At 49.4% G+C, this 18,545-nt stretch overlaps 1 protein-coding gene across 3 annotated transcripts in view; it reads right to left on the reverse strand.

The window, feature by feature from the left end:
• LOC119962712 (aquaporin-3-like) overlaps positions 1 to 12,797 on the reverse strand; it is a 38,204-nt gene extending 25,407 nt beyond the window's left edge. Inside the window, exon 1 of one of the 3 annotated variants that reach the window (XM_038790682.1) lies at positions 12,573 to 12,797. Coding sequence is in view for 1 of the 3 variants with exons in the window: in XM_038790680.1 (XP_038646608.1) it covers positions 9,251 to 9,358 (108 nt within the window). In the remaining 2 variants the exon portion in view is untranslated. Of the gene's footprint in view, positions 1 to 9,250; positions 9,465 to 12,572 lie in introns of those variants that run through there. The other 2 variants (XM_038790680.1, XM_038790681.1) reach the window with 2 other exon arrangements.
• Positions 12,798 to 18,545: the final 5,748 nt, after the last annotated feature.

An 18,545-nucleotide genomic window follows, 5' to 3' on the forward strand; every position in this document is an offset into this window, starting at 1 on the left:
GTAAGCCGGGTGACCCCCAGATGGCACAGGTCATTGTGGATAGCCCGAAGTTGGTCATCTTGCGCGCTGGCGCATGTGCCACGGGACAGGGCATCTGGGGGCTCGTTGAGCTTCCCAGGACGATACTTGATATCGCAGTTGTAGGTGGAGAGTTCGATCCTCCACCTCAAGATTTTATAATTTTTTATTTTGCCCCGTTGTGCGTTGCCGAACATGTAGGCTACCGATTGTTGGTCGGTGACGAGAGTGAATCTCCTACCGGCTAGGTAGTGCCTTCAGTGCTGCACGGCTTCCATTATGGCTTGTGCTTCCTTCTCGACCGAGGGGTGTTGAATTTCGGAAGCGTGGAGGGTCTTAGAGAAAAATGCTACTGGCCTGCCCATCTGGTTGAGTACGGCGACCAGTGCAACGTCTGATGCGTCGCTCTCTACCTGAAAAGGGATAGACTCATCCACCACGTGCATTACGGCCTTGGTGATGTCAGTCTTGATGCAGTTGAAGGCCACGCGGGCCTCATCCGTCAGGGGAAAAGTGGTTGTTTGAGTAAGTGGGCGGGCTTTGTCCGCATAGTTGGGGACCCACTGGGCGTAGGAGAACAGCCCCAAGCATTGTTTTAGGGCCTTGAGGCTGTGAAGAGGGGGGCGCATACAGGGAGTTCTGTGAGGGGGGCGCATACGGTCAGGGTCGGGCCCTAGAACTGCGTTCTCTACGACATAGCCGAGAATGGCTAGTCGGGTAGTATGGAAGACGCATTTTTCTTCATTGTATGTGAGATTGAGGGATTGGGCGGCCTGGAGGAAGCTCTGGAGGTTGGCATCATGGTCCTGCTGGTCATGGCTGCAGATGGTCACATTGTCCAAGTACAGGTATGTAGCCCGCAAACCGGACTGGTCCACCATTCGGTCCATCGTTCTCTGAAAGACCGAGACCCCGTTAGTGACGCCGAAGGGGGACTCTGAGGAAGTGGAAGAGCCGGCCGGCTGCCTCGCATGCAGTGTAGTGGCGCTCTTCCGGGCAGATTGGGAGCTGGTGGTAGGCCGACTTCAGATTGACCGTGGAGAACACACGGTACTGTGCGATCTGGTTGACCATCTCCGCTATGCGGGGGAGGGAGTACGCATCGAGTTGCGTGAATCGGTTAATTGTCTGGCTGTCGTCCACAACCATCCGATTCTTTTCCCCAGTCCGGACGATCACCACTTGCACTCTCCAGGAGCTGTTGCTGGCCTCGATGATCCCTTCACTCAACAGTCGCTGGACCTCCGACTTGATAAACGTCACGTCCAGCGAACTGTACCGTCTGCTCCTGGTGGCGATGGGCTTACAGTTAGATTCGCAAAGAGTGAAGGGGGAAAGACCTTGAGGGTCGCGAGGCTGCACACCATGAGGGGGAGGCAGGGTAGGTGTGGAGGGAGTAGCGCCTTACCGTGTCGGGGTGGACAAAGCTCCCTGTGCTTCCGGAGTCGAAAAGGCAGAGTGTCCTGTGCCCGTTGACCCTGACGAACATCATGGAGTTCTTCAGCTGTTTTGGCTGCGACTAGTCGAGGATGACTGCGCCCAGCTGCGGGTAGTCTGTGTGGTCGGTGAAGTCACAAGATGGCGGCCCCCATGAGTCGCACGTGTCGGGCTGGGGCGAAGATGGCGACCAAGTTGCCGGCCCCCACGAGTCGCACGATGCTGATGACGCATCTGACGGGGGCATTCCAGGCAGGCACCCAGCCACATTGCAGGGTCAGTGGGGCTGCAAGTCCATGGGTCGGGCCTGGTGTGTTTTCAATTTCTGGGCCTTCGGCCGGCCCAGGCAGACTCTAGCGAAGGGCCCCTTTTTCCCACAATCGCTGCACGTTGATGTGCGGGCTGGGCAGCGCTGCCGGGGATGTTGGCCCTGGCCGCAGAAGTAGCACTGCGGTTCCCCAGGCTGGGCTAGCAGAAGCGCGGCACAGGCCTGCGACATAGTCGGGTCCGACGGGGGTCGTGACGAGGGCATCCACGAGGGGTTCTGCAGGCCCGCGGGGAACGCACTGAGGTTCTGGTAGGCCACCTCTAGTGAGGTCACTAGCTTTACCGTTTCCCTCAGGTCGGAGCTCCCATTTTCCAGCAGGCGCTGCCTGATATAGTTCGAGCGGACCCCCGCCACGTAGGTGTCCCGGATCTGTGAGTTCATATCTTCCTCCGCCGTCATATCGCGATAGCTGCAATTCCTCGCGAGTAGGAACAGGGTTTCGAGATACTCGTCCAGCGATTCTCTGGCATGTTGACGGCGAGTAGTGAGGAGGTGTCTAGCAAACACCTCATTTACGGGCTTCACGAAATGTGCCTTGAGAGTTGCGACCGCCGCCTCGTACGTGGTCGCTCTCTCGATCACTACCAAGATTCGATGGCTCACCCAGGCGTGGAGGAGACGCAGCTTGAGAGTCTTAGTGGGAGGCATTGTGGAGGAGTCGGGGTAGGCCTCGAAGCATCGGAGCCAATGTTCGAATATTTCCTTGGCTTCGGACGCGCGGGCGTCGAGTTCGAGCCTGTCTGGTTTTAGAGCGGCTTCCATAGTGCTGTCGATGACTAATAAATTGATATACCTTCAATTCACAGTGAGGCAGAGAGAGCGAGTTTTATTCGTCATGAACTTGCCCAGCCAGAGTCAGCAGTACAGATGAATGCCGCCCACAAGAGGCCGGCTTATATATGGCCCTGGTGTGGGCTGAGCCAGAGGCGGAGCCATACCGGGGTTACAGTACAGTATCTGGAAGCAGTTCATATCACCACTTCCAGGTCACAGGTTACAGGTTATGGTATCATGCATACATTATGGTGAATACATTCACCACATGCAGACTAAGTGCTGACGGCGGTGTGGGGACAGTGGCATTTTACGCCAGAAAAAATGGCACCTTCCCCACACTGATCCTCCGTCTGATAGGGGGCTAGCAGCCATGCAGCGTAAAGCCCCCAGTTTTACCTGCAGATACAGCCGGAGAATTGCCGGATCCATGGCCATGCATGCACACGGTGGCCTGCAGCCATGCAACATGGCACGGCCATGCACGGACCCTGCATGCCAAAAACTGTCCCACTGTCACATCCCTCGCCACTCCTGACCACCCCCTACCAGTGCCCCCAGCCCCCGCCAAAGCTCCCCTGCCAGCGGAACGGCTCCCCTCCCCGACTGTGGCGACGCTGGACTCCGTCCGCAGCCGCCATGCGAGGTTCCCAAATGTTGTGAGGACATGCGACCCGCGCCGTCGAGTAGTCAGCCCATCGGGGGCGGAGCATTGTAAAAGCGGCATCGTCCCCAATTTAGGCGCAAACAGGGATTCTCTGGCCAATCGCCGAATGCAATTTTGGTGTCACTGGCCGGAGAATCCTGCCCCAGATTTCCTTTCCTAAAGGGCATTATTCAACTGGATGAGTTTTTACAACAATCAGTCATCACTGAGACTACCTTTCTAGTCCAGGTTAATTTAAATTCGACCAGCTGCTGTGATTGGATGCCAGGCACTCCAAAGTGTTTCTGACGCTGAACATTCACGATAGGAAATATGCCAGTGACATATTCTTGCCATTAACTGTTTATTTGATCTATCAATCGAAACACTTCCTACTCCTGCCGAGAAATTGCCAGAAAATAGCCCTTACTTTTAATTCAACTATTGTCCTGGGGTAGTAATGTACATTGAGCATCAAAAATGTGATGTTACCAACAGGGAAAACTCAAAAACCTCCTACACTAGGAAAACCATACCTTCTGGGAGATCGAGTTACAAAGATATCTAGGGCATTGAGGAAATGGTCTGGGTGCTTGTGACAAATCCACCATCTGATTCATCAATCATGAACAATATCCTGGATTATATCCCAAATTGGATAAATAATTTCTCACTACTTTTCTCCCACAGCATCTTCACCGAACCATTTCTCATCCTCATGATTTCAACCTCCAACTCAACTCATCATGCTCTCTCTTCTCAGTGTTCACTGTCTTCCTAGCCTCCTTAAATCTCTTCTTCCATGTAAACTTCCCAAACAATAGCCACCTACTTGACCTTGTCATTTCAATGATTTGCTAGTCTCATCATATCAATTACAAATATGGCCATCTCAGATCACGTTCTTGCATCACACTCCAAGCACATCCAACTTCCATATCCTACATTCTTCTGTGCCTGTCCTTCGAATAAAAACTATCACCCAATTCGCCTACAATTGTGCTTTCAAAATTCCAAATGTTTAGCCTTTCGCCCTCCATTCACCACAATATTTCCAGAGATACTTATTTTCTCAACCACACCCTCACCTCCTTCTATCTGTCCTAGACCTTAATGAAACTATTTCTCTCCTTCATTCTGCCCATACCCCCCACCCACCCCAGGACAGCTCTCATTACCATGCCTTTAAGTCCAAGGGACACAGATATGTATGGATATGGCGGACAGCTGGTTTAACCATCCACCATCAGATCTGGCTGGACTAAAATAAGCACTATTGGTATCTACTCACATTTGCTAAAACTGCTCACTATTTCAGGATCATCGTGAAATACAAAGATAATGGCACCATTCCTCTGCTATGAACCATCTCCCTAAACCCCTCTCCTCTGTCTCCTCTATCATGCACTTATGTCTGAGAACATTGCATCAGTTTATGCTGTCATGTACCTCCCTTCCATTAGCCTACCTATCTGAACATCCCCACGTCCCTAGCCCTGAACTTGCAACTTTTTCTAGTTTGTCTCTTAATTCCGCTCATGCCTTTCCAAGCTCATCCTTTTCATTAGACCGACATCTTGTTCCCCTGACCCTTTCCAACTAACCTGATGACTACCAGATTTCCCCTCTGCGTCCCCTTTTAATGATAGTTTTATTGTTCTTTCTCCTCAGATGTTGGTCGGCTGTGATCACATTTCCCTTCAAAAGAAATCAGGAAAACCACATGATGTGAGCGCAGGAGTGGCTGAGTTTTCACAAGCTCCAGCGCTGCTCATCTTTCAATCTTTATCTTTATCCTGTGCACATCCTTTCTTGGTCTGCATGTTTAGTGCAATGTACCAATAATCTTTGGTCAGTGTTTCAGTTTTACTGAGCCGAGTTGAAAGGCTTTAATCTTTGTTGGGGTGGAGCCCTGTCGTTGGTGACGCAGCTACTTTTGGGAGGATTCCCACCCCAATAGTACAGTGTTCACCAGTGAATGATGGCTACTAGCGATGAAGTTAATCCACCTGAATGGCTTGACTCTACCAGTGTGGGACGTCAAAACCCAGTTTCAGGAGTTGAGTCTTCACGAGGGAGTGACAGCACATAAGTTGGTTCTTGCAACAGAGAGAGCATTCATTGAATCCCTGTCGTGGACAAGGAGGTGATTCGGCCCATTGGGTCTGCACCAACCCTCTAAAAGAGCACCCTACCTAGGCCCACTCCCTCGTCCACTCTGTCCTATCCCCATAACCTAACCTGCACATCCATGGATACTAAGGCCAATTTTGCATGGCTATTCCACCAAACCTGCACATCTTTGGACTGTGGGAGAAAACTGGAGCATCCGAAGGCACGCAGACACGGGGAGAACGTAGAAACTGCACACAGTCACCAGGGGAATTGAAGGTCCCTGGCACTGTGAGGCAGCAGTGCTGACCACTGTGCCACCATGCTGCATTGTCCTAGGTGGAAGCCTACCCCCACACACGTGAGGTCCTGCTGCATAGCCTGTTGTCCATCGTGAGGGGTGCTGATGAGAGGGAACTAGTTCAGAACCCTGCTGAGACTGGTGTCTCCGGTGAGATAATGGAGAGGTTCCCAGATGAGTTTTGAGAACAAGCTGCCATGTTTCAGGAATCTCTACCTGGAGGGCGGGCAGCTTAAATTTGATGGAGCACAATTAATTTGAATCCTGGGGTAGGGGTGGCCTGTTGTGTGTGGTCGTGTTCCTGTCAAGAGGGGTGAGGACTGCCTGAGGGTTGTTTCCCCCCAACCTACTGTGGGAGCTCAGGTTGTTGACTACCTCAGCGCAGTCGGGTCAGCAGGCTGGAAGTAATGAAGCTCATGTTGAAATCCTTAGAAGATCCTGAAGGATGCTCTCCATTATAGATCCGCTTTATCCCCAATGTCTACTTTCTTTGTGCGCCAATGGAGTGATCTTTTATCCTGATGACTACCTCACTCTTCAGTTGTTATCCTGGTCTTTATTCCCTGTTAATCATGATGCTGTCTGATAATGGTGTTATTTAATCTACTTGCAGGGATGTGAATTCTTGGGGATGATGTTTTGCACCATCCATTATCCTAAATTAATAAGGATGCTGGATTTCTGCACAGTTTCTGTACCCTTTCCCCTTGGGGAGAGGATAAGCAGAGCCTGAGTGGGGTGAGGGGCGGAGGGTATGGGTGGTAAGGTTAGTTTTGTCCTCGCTATGTTTGAGGAAGGTCCCCCATAGTCAGATCAAATCCTTTTCTTGGCTGCCCTTATTCTGCGCGCCCAGGCAGACTGTGTTTTATCCTGTAGGGGGTTGGGGTTTGTCGAACTCTCCTTTAGAGGGTGTTGGTCAGTTATCCCGAATTGGTTTTCCCTCTTCGACTGTTCTTCCGCTGTCAGAACCCTTGTGGCGCGTTTGGCCTTAGTATCTTCTATTTTTAGTGGTAGGCAGTGTGTCAGTTGGGGTTGTCCCTCTTGGGATCTGGAGAAGAGTTTGAATTATACTAAGAATTAACCAAATGACGTGACCATAAATTCACACGAGATGGAGAGTGGAAGTGAACAGTGGTTTTAATCAGCGAGAACTGTGCCTGCCTGCGACTGCTCTGCACTGAGTGCCGCCTACAGGCTTCAGATCTATATACCTCCCCCGAGGGGCAGAGCCATAGGCGGAGCCCACAAGGGCACCAACATAATACAATGTAATGTAATACAATGGTGAATGGTTGCCGTAATACATTCACCACATTCACCCCCTGTTAAAAATTGAAGTCCAGTGGGGGTGAAGTGGGCTCAGAGATTGAGTCTGTCCGGCGCCTTGATCATTCGCTGCGATTGCCTGAGCTCTGGTTTTGCTGCGGGCACAGGTGTTGAACTCGTCGCTGCGGGCGCGGGTGTTGACTCCGGGAGCGTGTCTTCTGAAGCTTCATCCCTATAGGTCGGCGATGGGGGAAGGGGATGTAGTGGGGGAGTGTAGGCTATGTTGGGGCGGGGGTGGTGTTCGGTGTTCAACAATCCTGACCCCATCATCCTTGCAAACTACCATTCCATCTTTAACATTTCATTCCTCCCTAAAGACCTCGAACATGGTGCTGTTGCCTCAGAAATGCTTCTTTATCAGATTTCCACTCCTGCTGCACTACTCTTATCAAAGTCGCAAATGATATTCTCTGGACTGCGACAAATGTCAAATATCTCTCCTGGTCTGATCTTGACCTTTCTGCAGCCTTCGACACAGCTGACCGCAGCACCTCTCCACTATCATCCCTTGACTTGATTCCATTTTTATATATTTATGATTGATGATTGCAGCCAGAATATGACTTGTAATGGCTTTCCTTCCTGCTCTCACACTTCTGGTGGTCCCCAAGGTTCTATCTGTGTCGTCGCCTCCCCCTATCCCAATAACCCAAGGTCAACACCTCCCCCTATCCCAGGGGTGGGCAAACTTTTTTGTGCAAGGGCCACATTCAAAAATTCACAATTTTAAAGGGCCGCATAGTATATTAAGTAAAATAATTAATATTTAAAATAGCCAAAATAAAAGGTTTTTAAAGAAAAAAAAGCAATTAATTTTTATTAATTAATATTTTTAAGTAGAAACTTCACATGAAACACATGTTGTGCCGAGCAATGATCACCCTACTCAAGTCAACGTATCCACCCTATACCAGTAGCCCAACAGCCCCCCCCCCCCCCCCCCCCATTAACCTTAATTTTAAAAAAATTTTAAAAAATAATTTAAAAAATTTATTTTAATGACTTGATCTTGGTGGGCCGCATAAAGACCTTTGGAGGGACGCATGCGGCCCGCGGGCCGTAGTTTGCCCACCCCTGCCCTATCCCAATAACCCAGTAACCCTACCCAACACTAAGGGCAATTCTAGGCACTAAGGGCAATTTATCATTGCCAATCCACCTAACCTGCACATCTTTGGACTGTGGGAGGAAACCGGAGCACCCGGAGGAAACCCACGCACACACGGGGAGGATGTGCAGACTCCGCACAGACAGTGACACAAGCCGGAATCGAACCTGGGACCCTGGAGCTGTGAAGCCATTGTGCTATCCACAATGCTACCGTGCTGCTCACATCAAGTGTACCATTTACTACTTCCCTGCATTGTCTACCTTGTGCCTGCCCTTTCTACCAGCCTGCCTGTGCCCTCATGAAGTCCATCAATATTCCATTTATAATTCACAGCACTTCCAGATCTTGTACAAGCTGGAAGTTTTTGCAAAATATGTGAAAACTTATGCTGTTTTAAAGAATTCAGGTGTCTGATAATATTTTACAGGCCTTTGACTTATTTTAACGAAATGTGTTTCAGATTGGATTAACCGAGGTGCAGTATAACCTGAGGACGTGCAAAGCTTTGAGGGGCGGTCACAGCATGGTGATATTTACAAATAACTTCAAAACTTTTCAACAGGTCAACTCATTTCCTTGGTTACTGATTCCTTTCTCAAACAGTTGAAATGGAATGTCATGTAAATACACAAATGTAAGATAAAGGCAATTCAAAACCTGCTCGCCCATCCCTGTACCTTTCCACACACACGGCTCAATAGTAAAAAAAAATCTTCTTTCGATTTGAAATATAACACCATTGTGAGCATTCAACTCTCCTCGACTCCAAATCTTAGCAAAATTTAATAAACATTTTCAAAGTACAAAACCTGAGAGCAAATTTTATAAGACAGTTTTCTTAAGAAGAAATTGTTAATAATCTGGAAAACTTAAGAAAGGGATGGTAGTATTAAATAATCAGACTTTAAGAAAGAATCGGTCATTTGTCAGGTTTCCCTTACAAAAAAGAAACAGTTGCTTCATTCATTTTCAAAACTAAAAACTTCTTGTGGGCGTTTGAAAAACGGAACATGTTCCACAATAACATTGATTTCAATATTTGAAATTATTTCCACGTTATTTTCTAATTTTCCTTTCATAATAGTCTTTCCTCTGCAACTAGCAGCATCAAATAATAACTTGCAAAAGATCTGCCAGCTGTATGTACACAAAGTGTTTGACAGTTGTAATGGATAAATCACATCGTGAAATACTCACCACAAGAACCAATGTTCCTAAACATTCAGCAAGACATTGTCTGACCAATAAATTTCTTATTCTGAACGAATCTTCGATTTTCCTGATTATTGCCTTTTGTTTCCCCATTTTGAATTGAGGACGTTTTGACAGATTAGTGCGAGTGCAGCCCTTGATTCAATGCAATGGCAAATTACTGGAACTCCGCTTGTTCAGTTAAATACCCTCAAAGTGCCGTGGAAAGCCTCAGGCTTTGCGAGACAAACTATTTTTAAAGCAGGATGGTTTGGGATTTGCATATCACGAAACTAACCTGTTTGACAAATAATATTCATCTCAATAAACAGTGTGTTCGTGCCATATTAGTGCCATTAGATTTTTTCAAATTTCTACAGCATCTGCTACATTTCAAAGCATTTTTTTGTTAATGGTCTATGGACTGAAATTGTAATTCCAAAGGAAGCAGGGGCTGGATTCTCCGATTTTGAGGCTACGTCCGGAGGAGTGTCTAGTTTTACAATGAGAAATTAGTCATCGCCCCCGCATTGATTCTCCGCCGGGTGGGGTTTAGCAATCACGCCATGTGAAACTCCCTGCATTCCAGACATAAATGCCCGGATGATTGCCTGGGCCGTGCTTGTGCACACGACGACCTGCAGCTGTCGCGCCGTACGACATGATGCTGGCCACGTGCAGACCCGACCAGCCAAATAGTGTCATCCTGGATCTCCCCTCGCCACTCCCGGACCAAACCCCACCAGTCCCCCCAGCCCTCGCCAAAGCCTTCCCCGCCAGCAGCACAGCTCCCGCCCGACTGTCACAGCGCTGGACACAGTCAGCAGTCGCCACGCCGGGTTTATGAAAACTCATACCACACGCGACTCGCGCAGTCGTGAACTTGGCCCATTGGGGGCGGAGCATCGGGGGACGGCGTCAAAGCAACGTGCTGATGCCGTTGCAATGGAATGCGGCGCGCTCCTAGATGACGCCAATTTGGAGGGGGCGGAGCTTCCAAAAAATAGCGCCGGCCCTGATTGGTTGCAAACGGGATTCTCCGCCCAATCACCAAATGCGATTTCGGCGTCGGGCAACGGAGAATCCCACCCCAGGTGTTTTTCAAAAATACAATCACAATCAGTTATGTCATAAATTCATTTTGTACATAGGATGGTTTAAGCTCTACTTCCAACATCACTCTGATCCATCACACTAAATTATTTTGGAATGGTCCCTTGAAAATAATCTTTATGTTATGAGATATATATAAAATAATAAAAACACAGCATTAGTAGTCCCAGTATTCTTTTTGACATGGTCTTCCATCTCCCTTGTGACAAGCTTCATTTCTTAGTTCCATCTAAGGGACTTAATTTACAATGCAAATATTACCATTTTGCATTAATAAACTCATGGAGGCTGAAAACCTTCAGATTTCTTTTTTTTAAATATTTTTATTGGTATTTTTAATTATACACAGTCAAACTTTGCATCCAATATTTACAGCTCGTGCAGTGCTTATGTACATACAATCATTTTTGGTGTTTCCTCCCCCCCTTTCCTTCTCCCTGCCCCCTCCCTGAACCCTCCTTGGCATTCCCCTCTTTCGTTCAGGGTGTTCTGTCCCCTAGCTCCTATTCTCCCCTCCCCCCCCCCCCATCCCTTTATGTTTACTGTTGCAGGCCTTGTTTGGTTCAGGGGGGCTTCCCGCCTCCTCCCACCCCATCCCTAAGCTTCCCCCTGCATTTCCTCTGAGTTTCCTCCCTTAGAGTTGGGTATCAGTGTCTGTTTTCTATTGTCTCTTGCTTTTTCCCTGTTTGCTGTTGGCTTCGAACAGGTCTTGGAACAGGCCGACAAACTGCCCCATGCTTTGAGGAAGCCCTCGTCCAACCCTCGGATGGTGACATTGATCTTCTCCAAGTGGAGAAATTCCGCCAGGTCTGCAGCGTAGGTGGTGCTGCTGACCGCCAGCCGAGCAGGATTCTCCGGCGGGCGATTAGGGAAGCGATTGGCTTCAATAAAGACAAATCACCGGTCAGTCACCTTGCCTCCAAAGAGAGAAGGAGAGTAGGTCATTTGCAACCCCAGCACTTGAGTCAGCAGTGCCTGTAATGATATGTATATTGATGGGATGTAAAGAATTAACAAGTTAATGATAATGATTCTTACCACTAAAGGGAACCTCAGAACAGTCATATAAATATCAGGTGACATGGGAATTTGGGGATTATAGGATGATGAGTGTCATAATATACACCAGTATATCATGGTGCAGACACACACTGATGGACACCAATCAACATGTACAAATACCGCAGCCAATCACCAGTTAGAATACACACACAATAAAGGCAGAGGGCACCACAGTTCCCGCTCATTCTGGGTGTTGCCTCTCAGTGTAACAAGAATTCATCCAGCCCAGCACAGACTCACACCACGTGCTGAGAGAATCAACTGGTTTGGCCTCTAGTTTAAGTTAGCATCATTTAGACCCACAGTCATTGTGTGTTAGTTAGTTAGAAGTAGTTAATAAAATTGAGTTGAACATTCATCAGTGTTGGAAGTGTCTGTTCATCTCTCAAGTCTACACTAGCCAACACTTCAATAAGGAGTTAAGAGTTAGGATGGATGGGCAGCACGGTGGCCTAGTGGTTAGCACAACCGCCTCACGGCGCTGAGGTCCCAGGTTCGATCCCGGCTCTGGGTCACTGTCCGTGTGGAGTTTGCACATTCTCCCCGTGTCTGCGTGGGTTTCGCCCCCCACAACCCAAAAATGTGCAGAGTAGGTGTATTGGCCACGCTAAATTGCCCCTTAATTGGAAAAAATAATTGGGTAATCTAAATTTTTTTTTAAAAGAGTTAGGAGGGAGCTGGAAGAGTGTCAGGCATAGAGAGCAGTTGTATACTTGAGAATTCTGTAAGTTAGGGATAGCATAGTTTTATACAATAACCTTCTACTTAAAGAATGTGAATGAATCTTAGTTAGTAGTGTAAATAAATATATGGTTTGTTTGTTAACAAAGCTTTGTGTTCTTTATTCAACACTATGCATCCGAGCCATCCAGGTAAAGCAGAATGGAGAATACAACGTGGTACCAGCAGTGGTCCTGCAGTAGATTAGTCAGGTTTAGGGAGAAAGAAAGAGGCTCTACTCAAAAAAAATGTGAAGAAAAATCTCAACCAGGCTCCAGTAGCAACAATAAGACTCCAGCAACAACCAGAAACATCACAGAAAGAAATACCCAACTGAAGAGTCATGGAAGGTCTGCAGTTTCCAAAGGCATTCAGCATATCGGGTAATGTAAATGTAAACTGGAAAATATTCAAACAAGAAATTCAACTGTACCTCTCATCCTCCAACCGAGAAACTGACAGTGATAAATGAAAAGCTGCTTTATTGCTACTAATGGCTGGACAACAGGCTTTGGAAATGTATAACTCATTCCAGTTTGAGAATGAAGTTGATAAAAATAGCTTTGAACTGTTCATTAAAAAATTTGATCATTATTGTGAAAGAAATGAAAACCTGTGTAAAAGACTACAAAAGAAACAAAAAATAAGGCTGGGAGATTCAATCAAAATGTGCAGTGTGAGTAAATAATCTAAAACTAGAAGTGCTGAAATGTTGTATCAAAGTAAAACATTTTTGCCTCAGTTCAAGCTATGGCGCATTAAAAATTCATCGCGCTGAAAAAGAAGACCAATCTGCGCAAGCGCACCCGAAAAAAACATGCGCTTCAGAAGTCAGACATTTCAGACATGCGCACTTAAAAGAAAAAACGCGCGATTTGGATTCTGAATGTTGTGCACATGTGCTATAAATGCGCACATTGAAAAACGACGCGATCCGGGAGAATACCGTTTTGCGCATGCGCAGAAGAGTGCGCACTTGAAAAAAGACCGCATTCCAGACGGGGATCGATTTGCTCATGCGCAATGCATGTTTGAGCAGGACGTCACGGACGTGATGACGTCAGAACGTTGTGGACATGCCCACTTAAAGAAAAACTGCCCGGAAATAAAAAAACAAGTTTTAAAGGCGAAAAACAGGGTTTTTTTTACCTCGCAAGGCAGAACATTGCCTGAATTGGAACAAACAGCTGAAGAAGACTTTTTCAGCACCATGGAACAAAATGTTTGCAGCATGCAACAAGACGAAAATGTTAACAAATCTAAAACTAAAGAAGATAAATCCTACATTGAAGAATACTACTCAGATATGACAGAGATGTCATAGAATTTACAGTGCAGAAGGAGGCCATTCGGCCCATCGAGTCTGCACCAGCTCTTGGAAAGAGCACCCTACCCAAGCCCACACCTCCACCCTATCCCCATAACCCAGTATCCCACCCAACACCAAGGGCAATTTTGGACACTAAAGAGAATTTAGCATGGCCAATCCACCTAATCTGCACACCTTTGGACTGTAGGAGGAAACCAGAGCACCTGGAGGAAACCCACGCACACACAGGGAGAAAGTGCAGACTCTGCACAGACAGTGACGCAAGCCGGGAATCGAACCTGGGCCTGGGCAGTGGCGTGCAGAGGTCTGGTGATGCCCGGGGCAAATCTTGGTTGTATGCCCCAAAGACTCAAGTATAAGGCCTAATATACTGAGAAATATTATGAGAAAGGAAAACATTTTGAATATATTTTTTTTTATAAATGTTTTTATTCAGTTTTCATATTTTATATTGAACAAATTACAAATTGTTAGGAGAGAAAAAAAAACAAACAAACACGCAAAAATTAACATACATATTTACAGGTAAGCATCTTCGTAGTAGTAACTGCGCCCGCCCCCCACCCCCCCCCCCCCCCCCCCTCAACATGTTTATTTAGTTTGGTTTTGGGCCTTAGCTAGCCATCGAACCCCCGTACCGAACCTGCAGCCCCCCCCCCCCCCCCCTCCCGCTACCTTCCCCCGACTATTCTTCCTCTTGTACATTGGCCACAAATAGGTCCCGGAACAGTTGCATGAATGGCTCCCACGTTCTGTGGAAGCCGTCGTCCGACCCTCGGATGGCAAATTTGATTTTCTCCATTTGGAGAGATTCCGAGAGGTCGGACAGCCAGTCCGCAGCTCTGGGCGGTGCTGCTGACCGCCAGCCAAACAGGATTCTACGGCGGGCGATCAGGGAGGCAAAGGCAAGGGCGTCCGCCCTCCTCCCCAGGAATAGATCTGGCTGTTCTGAAACCCCGAAGACCGCCACTATCGGGCATGGCTCCACCCTCACTCCCACCACTTTGGACATAACCTCGAAGAAGGCTGTCCAGTACTCCACGAGTCTGGGGCAAGACCAGAACATGTGGGCGTGGTTGGCCGGGCCTCTTTGGCACCGTTCACATCTGTCTTCCACCTCCGGGAAGAACCTACTCATACGGGTTCTTGTTAAGTGGGCTCTATGTAGCACTTTTAGTTGCGTCAGGCTGAGCCTTGCGCACGTGGAGGTGGAGTTGACCCTATGCAGTGCTTCGCTCCAGAGTCCCCACCCTATCTCCATCCCCAGGTCGTCCTCCCATTTCCTTCTTGTTGCGTCCAGTACGGTGTCGTCCCTATCTACCAGTCGGTCATACATGTCACTACAGTTCCCTTTCTCTAGGATACTTGCGTCCAGTAGGTCTTCCAGTAGTGTCTGTCGTGGCGGTTGTGGGTACGTCCTTGTCTCCTTTCGTAGGAAGTTTTTGAGCTGCAGGTACCGTAGCTCGTTCCCCCCAGCTAGCTGAAATTTCTCTGTCAGTTCGTCCAGTGTTGCGATCCTGTCGTCCGTGTATAGGTCCCTGACTGTCAGTGTCCCCCCGTCCTGCCTCCACCTTTTGAAGGTGGCGTCAGTCAGTGCTGGTGTGAACCTATGGTTGTTGCAGATGGGAGCCCTGTTCGACATTTTGGTCAGGCCAAGTTGCTGCCGCAGTTGGTTCCAGGATTGGAGGGTGGCTGTCACCACTGGGCTGCTGGAGTGTTTTTTGGGTGGGGATGGGAGTGCTGCCGTGGCGAGGGCCCGGAGGGAGGTTCCCATGCAGGAGGCCTCCTCCGCACGCACCCACTCGGCTTCTGGCTCCTGGATCCATCCCCTTACTCGCTCGGCTGTTGCTGCCCAGTGGTAGAATTGTAGATTCGGGAGGGCTAACCCTCCCCTGGTTTTTGTTTTTTGTAAGACCTTCTTTGGGATCCTAGCATTTTTACCCCCCCCATACGAACGCCATGATGAGTTTGTCCAGCGCTTTGAAAAAGGCCTTGGGGATGTAGATCGGAATGGATCTAAACAGGAAGAGGAACCTGGGCAGTACGTTCATTTTGATCGTCTGAACTCTCCCCGCGAGGGAGAGCGGGAGTGTGTTCCATCTTTGCAGGTCCTTTTTAACTTCCTCCGTCAGGCTGGTGAGGTTCCATTTGTGGATCCCTTTCCAGTCATGGGCTATTTGGATCCCCAGGTAGCGGAATTTATGTCGGGCTTGATTGAACGGCAGCCCCTTTAGTGCTGCCCCCCCCCCCCCCCCCCCCCCCCCCCCTTGCGGGTGTACTGGGAAGATCACACTTTTGCTCATGTTGAGTTTGTAGCCCGAGAAGGCTCCAAACTCTTTCAGGAGCGCGATGATTCCGTCCATGCTGTTTTGTGGGTCCGAGATATAGAGGAGCAGATCATCCGCATAGAGTGAGACTCTGTGCTCTCTACCTCCCCTTCGGATCCCCCTCCAATTTTTTGCTGCCCTGAGCGCGATTGCTAGCGGTTCAATTGCTAGTGCGAACAGCAGCGGGGACAGTGGGCATCCTTGTCTGGTGCCCCTGTGCAGCTGGAAGTATTGGGAGTTGGTATTGTTGGTCTGTACACTCGCCATGGGAGCGTTGTACAGGAGCTTTACCCAAGCGGTGAACCCTGTTCCAAGCCCGAACCGCTCCAGTACCTCTATGAGGTATTTCCACTCGACTCTGTCGAAGGCCTTTTCTGCGTCCAGGGAGACGATCACCTCTTGTGTTCTCTCCCCGGAGGGGGTCATTATCACGTTCAGCAGGCGCCTGATGTTCGCGGTAAGCTGTCTACCTTTGACAAAGCCCGTCTGGTCCTGTGTGACCACCTCAGGTACACAGTCTTCTAGCCTCTTGGCTAGGATTTTGGCCAGTATTTTGGCGTCTGCATTCAGCAGAGATATGGGTCTGTATGACCCACATTCCGTTGGGTCTTTGTCTTTCTTAGGTATCAGCGAGATTGAGGCCTGTGCTAACGTGGGTGGCAACGTGCCCCTAGCTAGCGAGTCTGTGAACATCTCCCGCAGGTGCGGGGCCAGCGCTGTCGCAAATTTTTTGTAGAAGTCCGCTGGGAATCCGTCCGGTCCCGGCGCCTTCCCCGCCTGCATGGAGCTAATGCTCTCCATGATCTCTCCCAGTGCTAGTGGTGCTTCCAGATCCCGTTTTCTGCCCTCTCCCACAACTGGTATGTCCAGTCCGTCAAGAAACCGGTTCATCCCAGCCTTCCCCGTTGGGGGCTCTGAGGTGTACAGCTCTTGGTAGAAGGCCTTGAAGGTTTTGTTAATCCTCTCTGGTTCTGTTTCCAACGTGCCTCTGGTATCTCTGATTTGCGCAATTTCTCTGCTGGCTGCCTGCTTTCTCAGCTGGTGGGCCAACAGGCGGCTGGCTTTGGCTCCGTGTTCGTATAGGGCCCCGCGTGCCTGGCGGAGTTGGTGTACTGCTTTCCTGGTGGAGAGCAGGTCAAAGTTCCTTTGTAATTCTTTCCTCTCCGCCAGGAGTTCTACGGTCGGGGCCTCGGAGTATTTATGGTCTACCTCCAGTATGGAGTCGACCAGCTTCTGCCTAGCCACCCTTTCCTCCCTATCTCTTTGCGCTTTGTAGGCTATGATTTCCCCTCTTAGTACGGCCTTAAGCGCTTCCCAGAACGTGGAGGGTGAGACCTCCCCGTTTTGGTTGATCTCAGTGTACTCCGCTATGGCCTGCGCTATCCTTTCGCTGAAGGCCTTGTCAGCTAGTAAGGCACCGTCCAACCTCCATTTGGGGCGCTGGGCCCTTCCCGTCTCTAGCCGCACATCCATGTAGTGTGGAGCATGGTCTGATATCACAATTGCGGAGTATTCCACCTTGTCTATCTCTGGAAGCACCGTTTTCCCCACCACAAAGAAGTCAATTCTGGTGTACGCGTTGTGTACTGGGGAGAAGAAAGAGAATTCTTTCTCCCCCGGGTGGGCGAATCTCCAGGGGTCTACTGCTCCCATCTGCTCCATATAGTGACTGAGTTCCCTTGCCATGTTTGAGGTTTTCCCCGTTCTGGGGTTTGATCTGTCCGTCGTTGGGTCCTGTACACAGTTGAAGTCCCCCCCATGATTAGTCGGTGCGTCGCTATGTCCGGGATTTCTGCCATGGTCTTTTGGATGAAGCTCGTGTCGTCCCAGTTGGGCGCATACACGTTAACTAGAACTACCGGCGCCCCATCCAGGGCCCCGCTGACCATGACATACCGTCCCCCTGGGTCCGTAACCGTCTTTGTCGCCCTAAACATTGTCCTCTTGCCAATCAGGATCGCCACCCCCCTGGCCCTTGCCCCATAACAGGAATGATAGGTTTGTCCCACCCAGCCCTTTCTTACCCGCAGTTGGTCCTGCTCCCTCAAGTGCGTCTCTTGGAGGAAGACTATGTCGGCCCTCATGTTTCTAAGGTGGGTGAGGACTCTAGATCTCTTCACTGGGCCGTTAAGTCCCCTTACGTTCCAGGTGACTATTCTGGTGGGGGGCTTCTGCCCCCTTGCTCCTGTGGGGTTAACCATATTTGTCCGGTGGACGCGCCCCTGCCCTCTGGGGTTTCCCTTTGTTAGGGGGCCGTCCAGGATGTCCACTATCACTGCTCTCCCCATGCGGTCGGGTCCCTGCGCTCCGGGGTTCCCCCTTGTCCCGGGGACACCCGCCATGGCCGTCCACTGTGTGTCCGCCACGCGGGTAGTCCCCTGCACTCCGGGGGGCCCCTTCACCCACAGACCGTACTGGGTGGGTGCTTGCAGCAGTTCCCTGTTTCGAGCCCTTGTCTGTGGCACTTTGTGGCCCTATTCCCTTTCTGGCCTCTTTTGTCCCTTCGTCCCTGCATTTCCCCTCCCTGGTCTCTCGCCCCCCGAGTGCCCCCCCCCCCCCCCCCCCCCGCTCTATCCCTTTCGGGGATACCCCTGTGTACCCCTTTTGAATATATAAACACAGATGAAACATGAAATAAACGCTTTATTCGATTTTAATATAAATCAATCAAATTTATTAAGTTCTTTTCCCCAAATGATACCTCCTGTCACTAAACACCTGAACTACTTCACTTTTTACATCAGCTGTG

Source organism: Scyliorhinus canicula, chromosome 3 (genome assembly GCF_902713615.1).
Source record: "Scyliorhinus canicula chromosome 3, sScyCan1.1, whole genome shotgun sequence".
Lineage (NCBI taxonomy): Eukaryota > Metazoa > Chordata > Chondrichthyes > Carcharhiniformes > Scyliorhinidae > Scyliorhinus > Scyliorhinus canicula.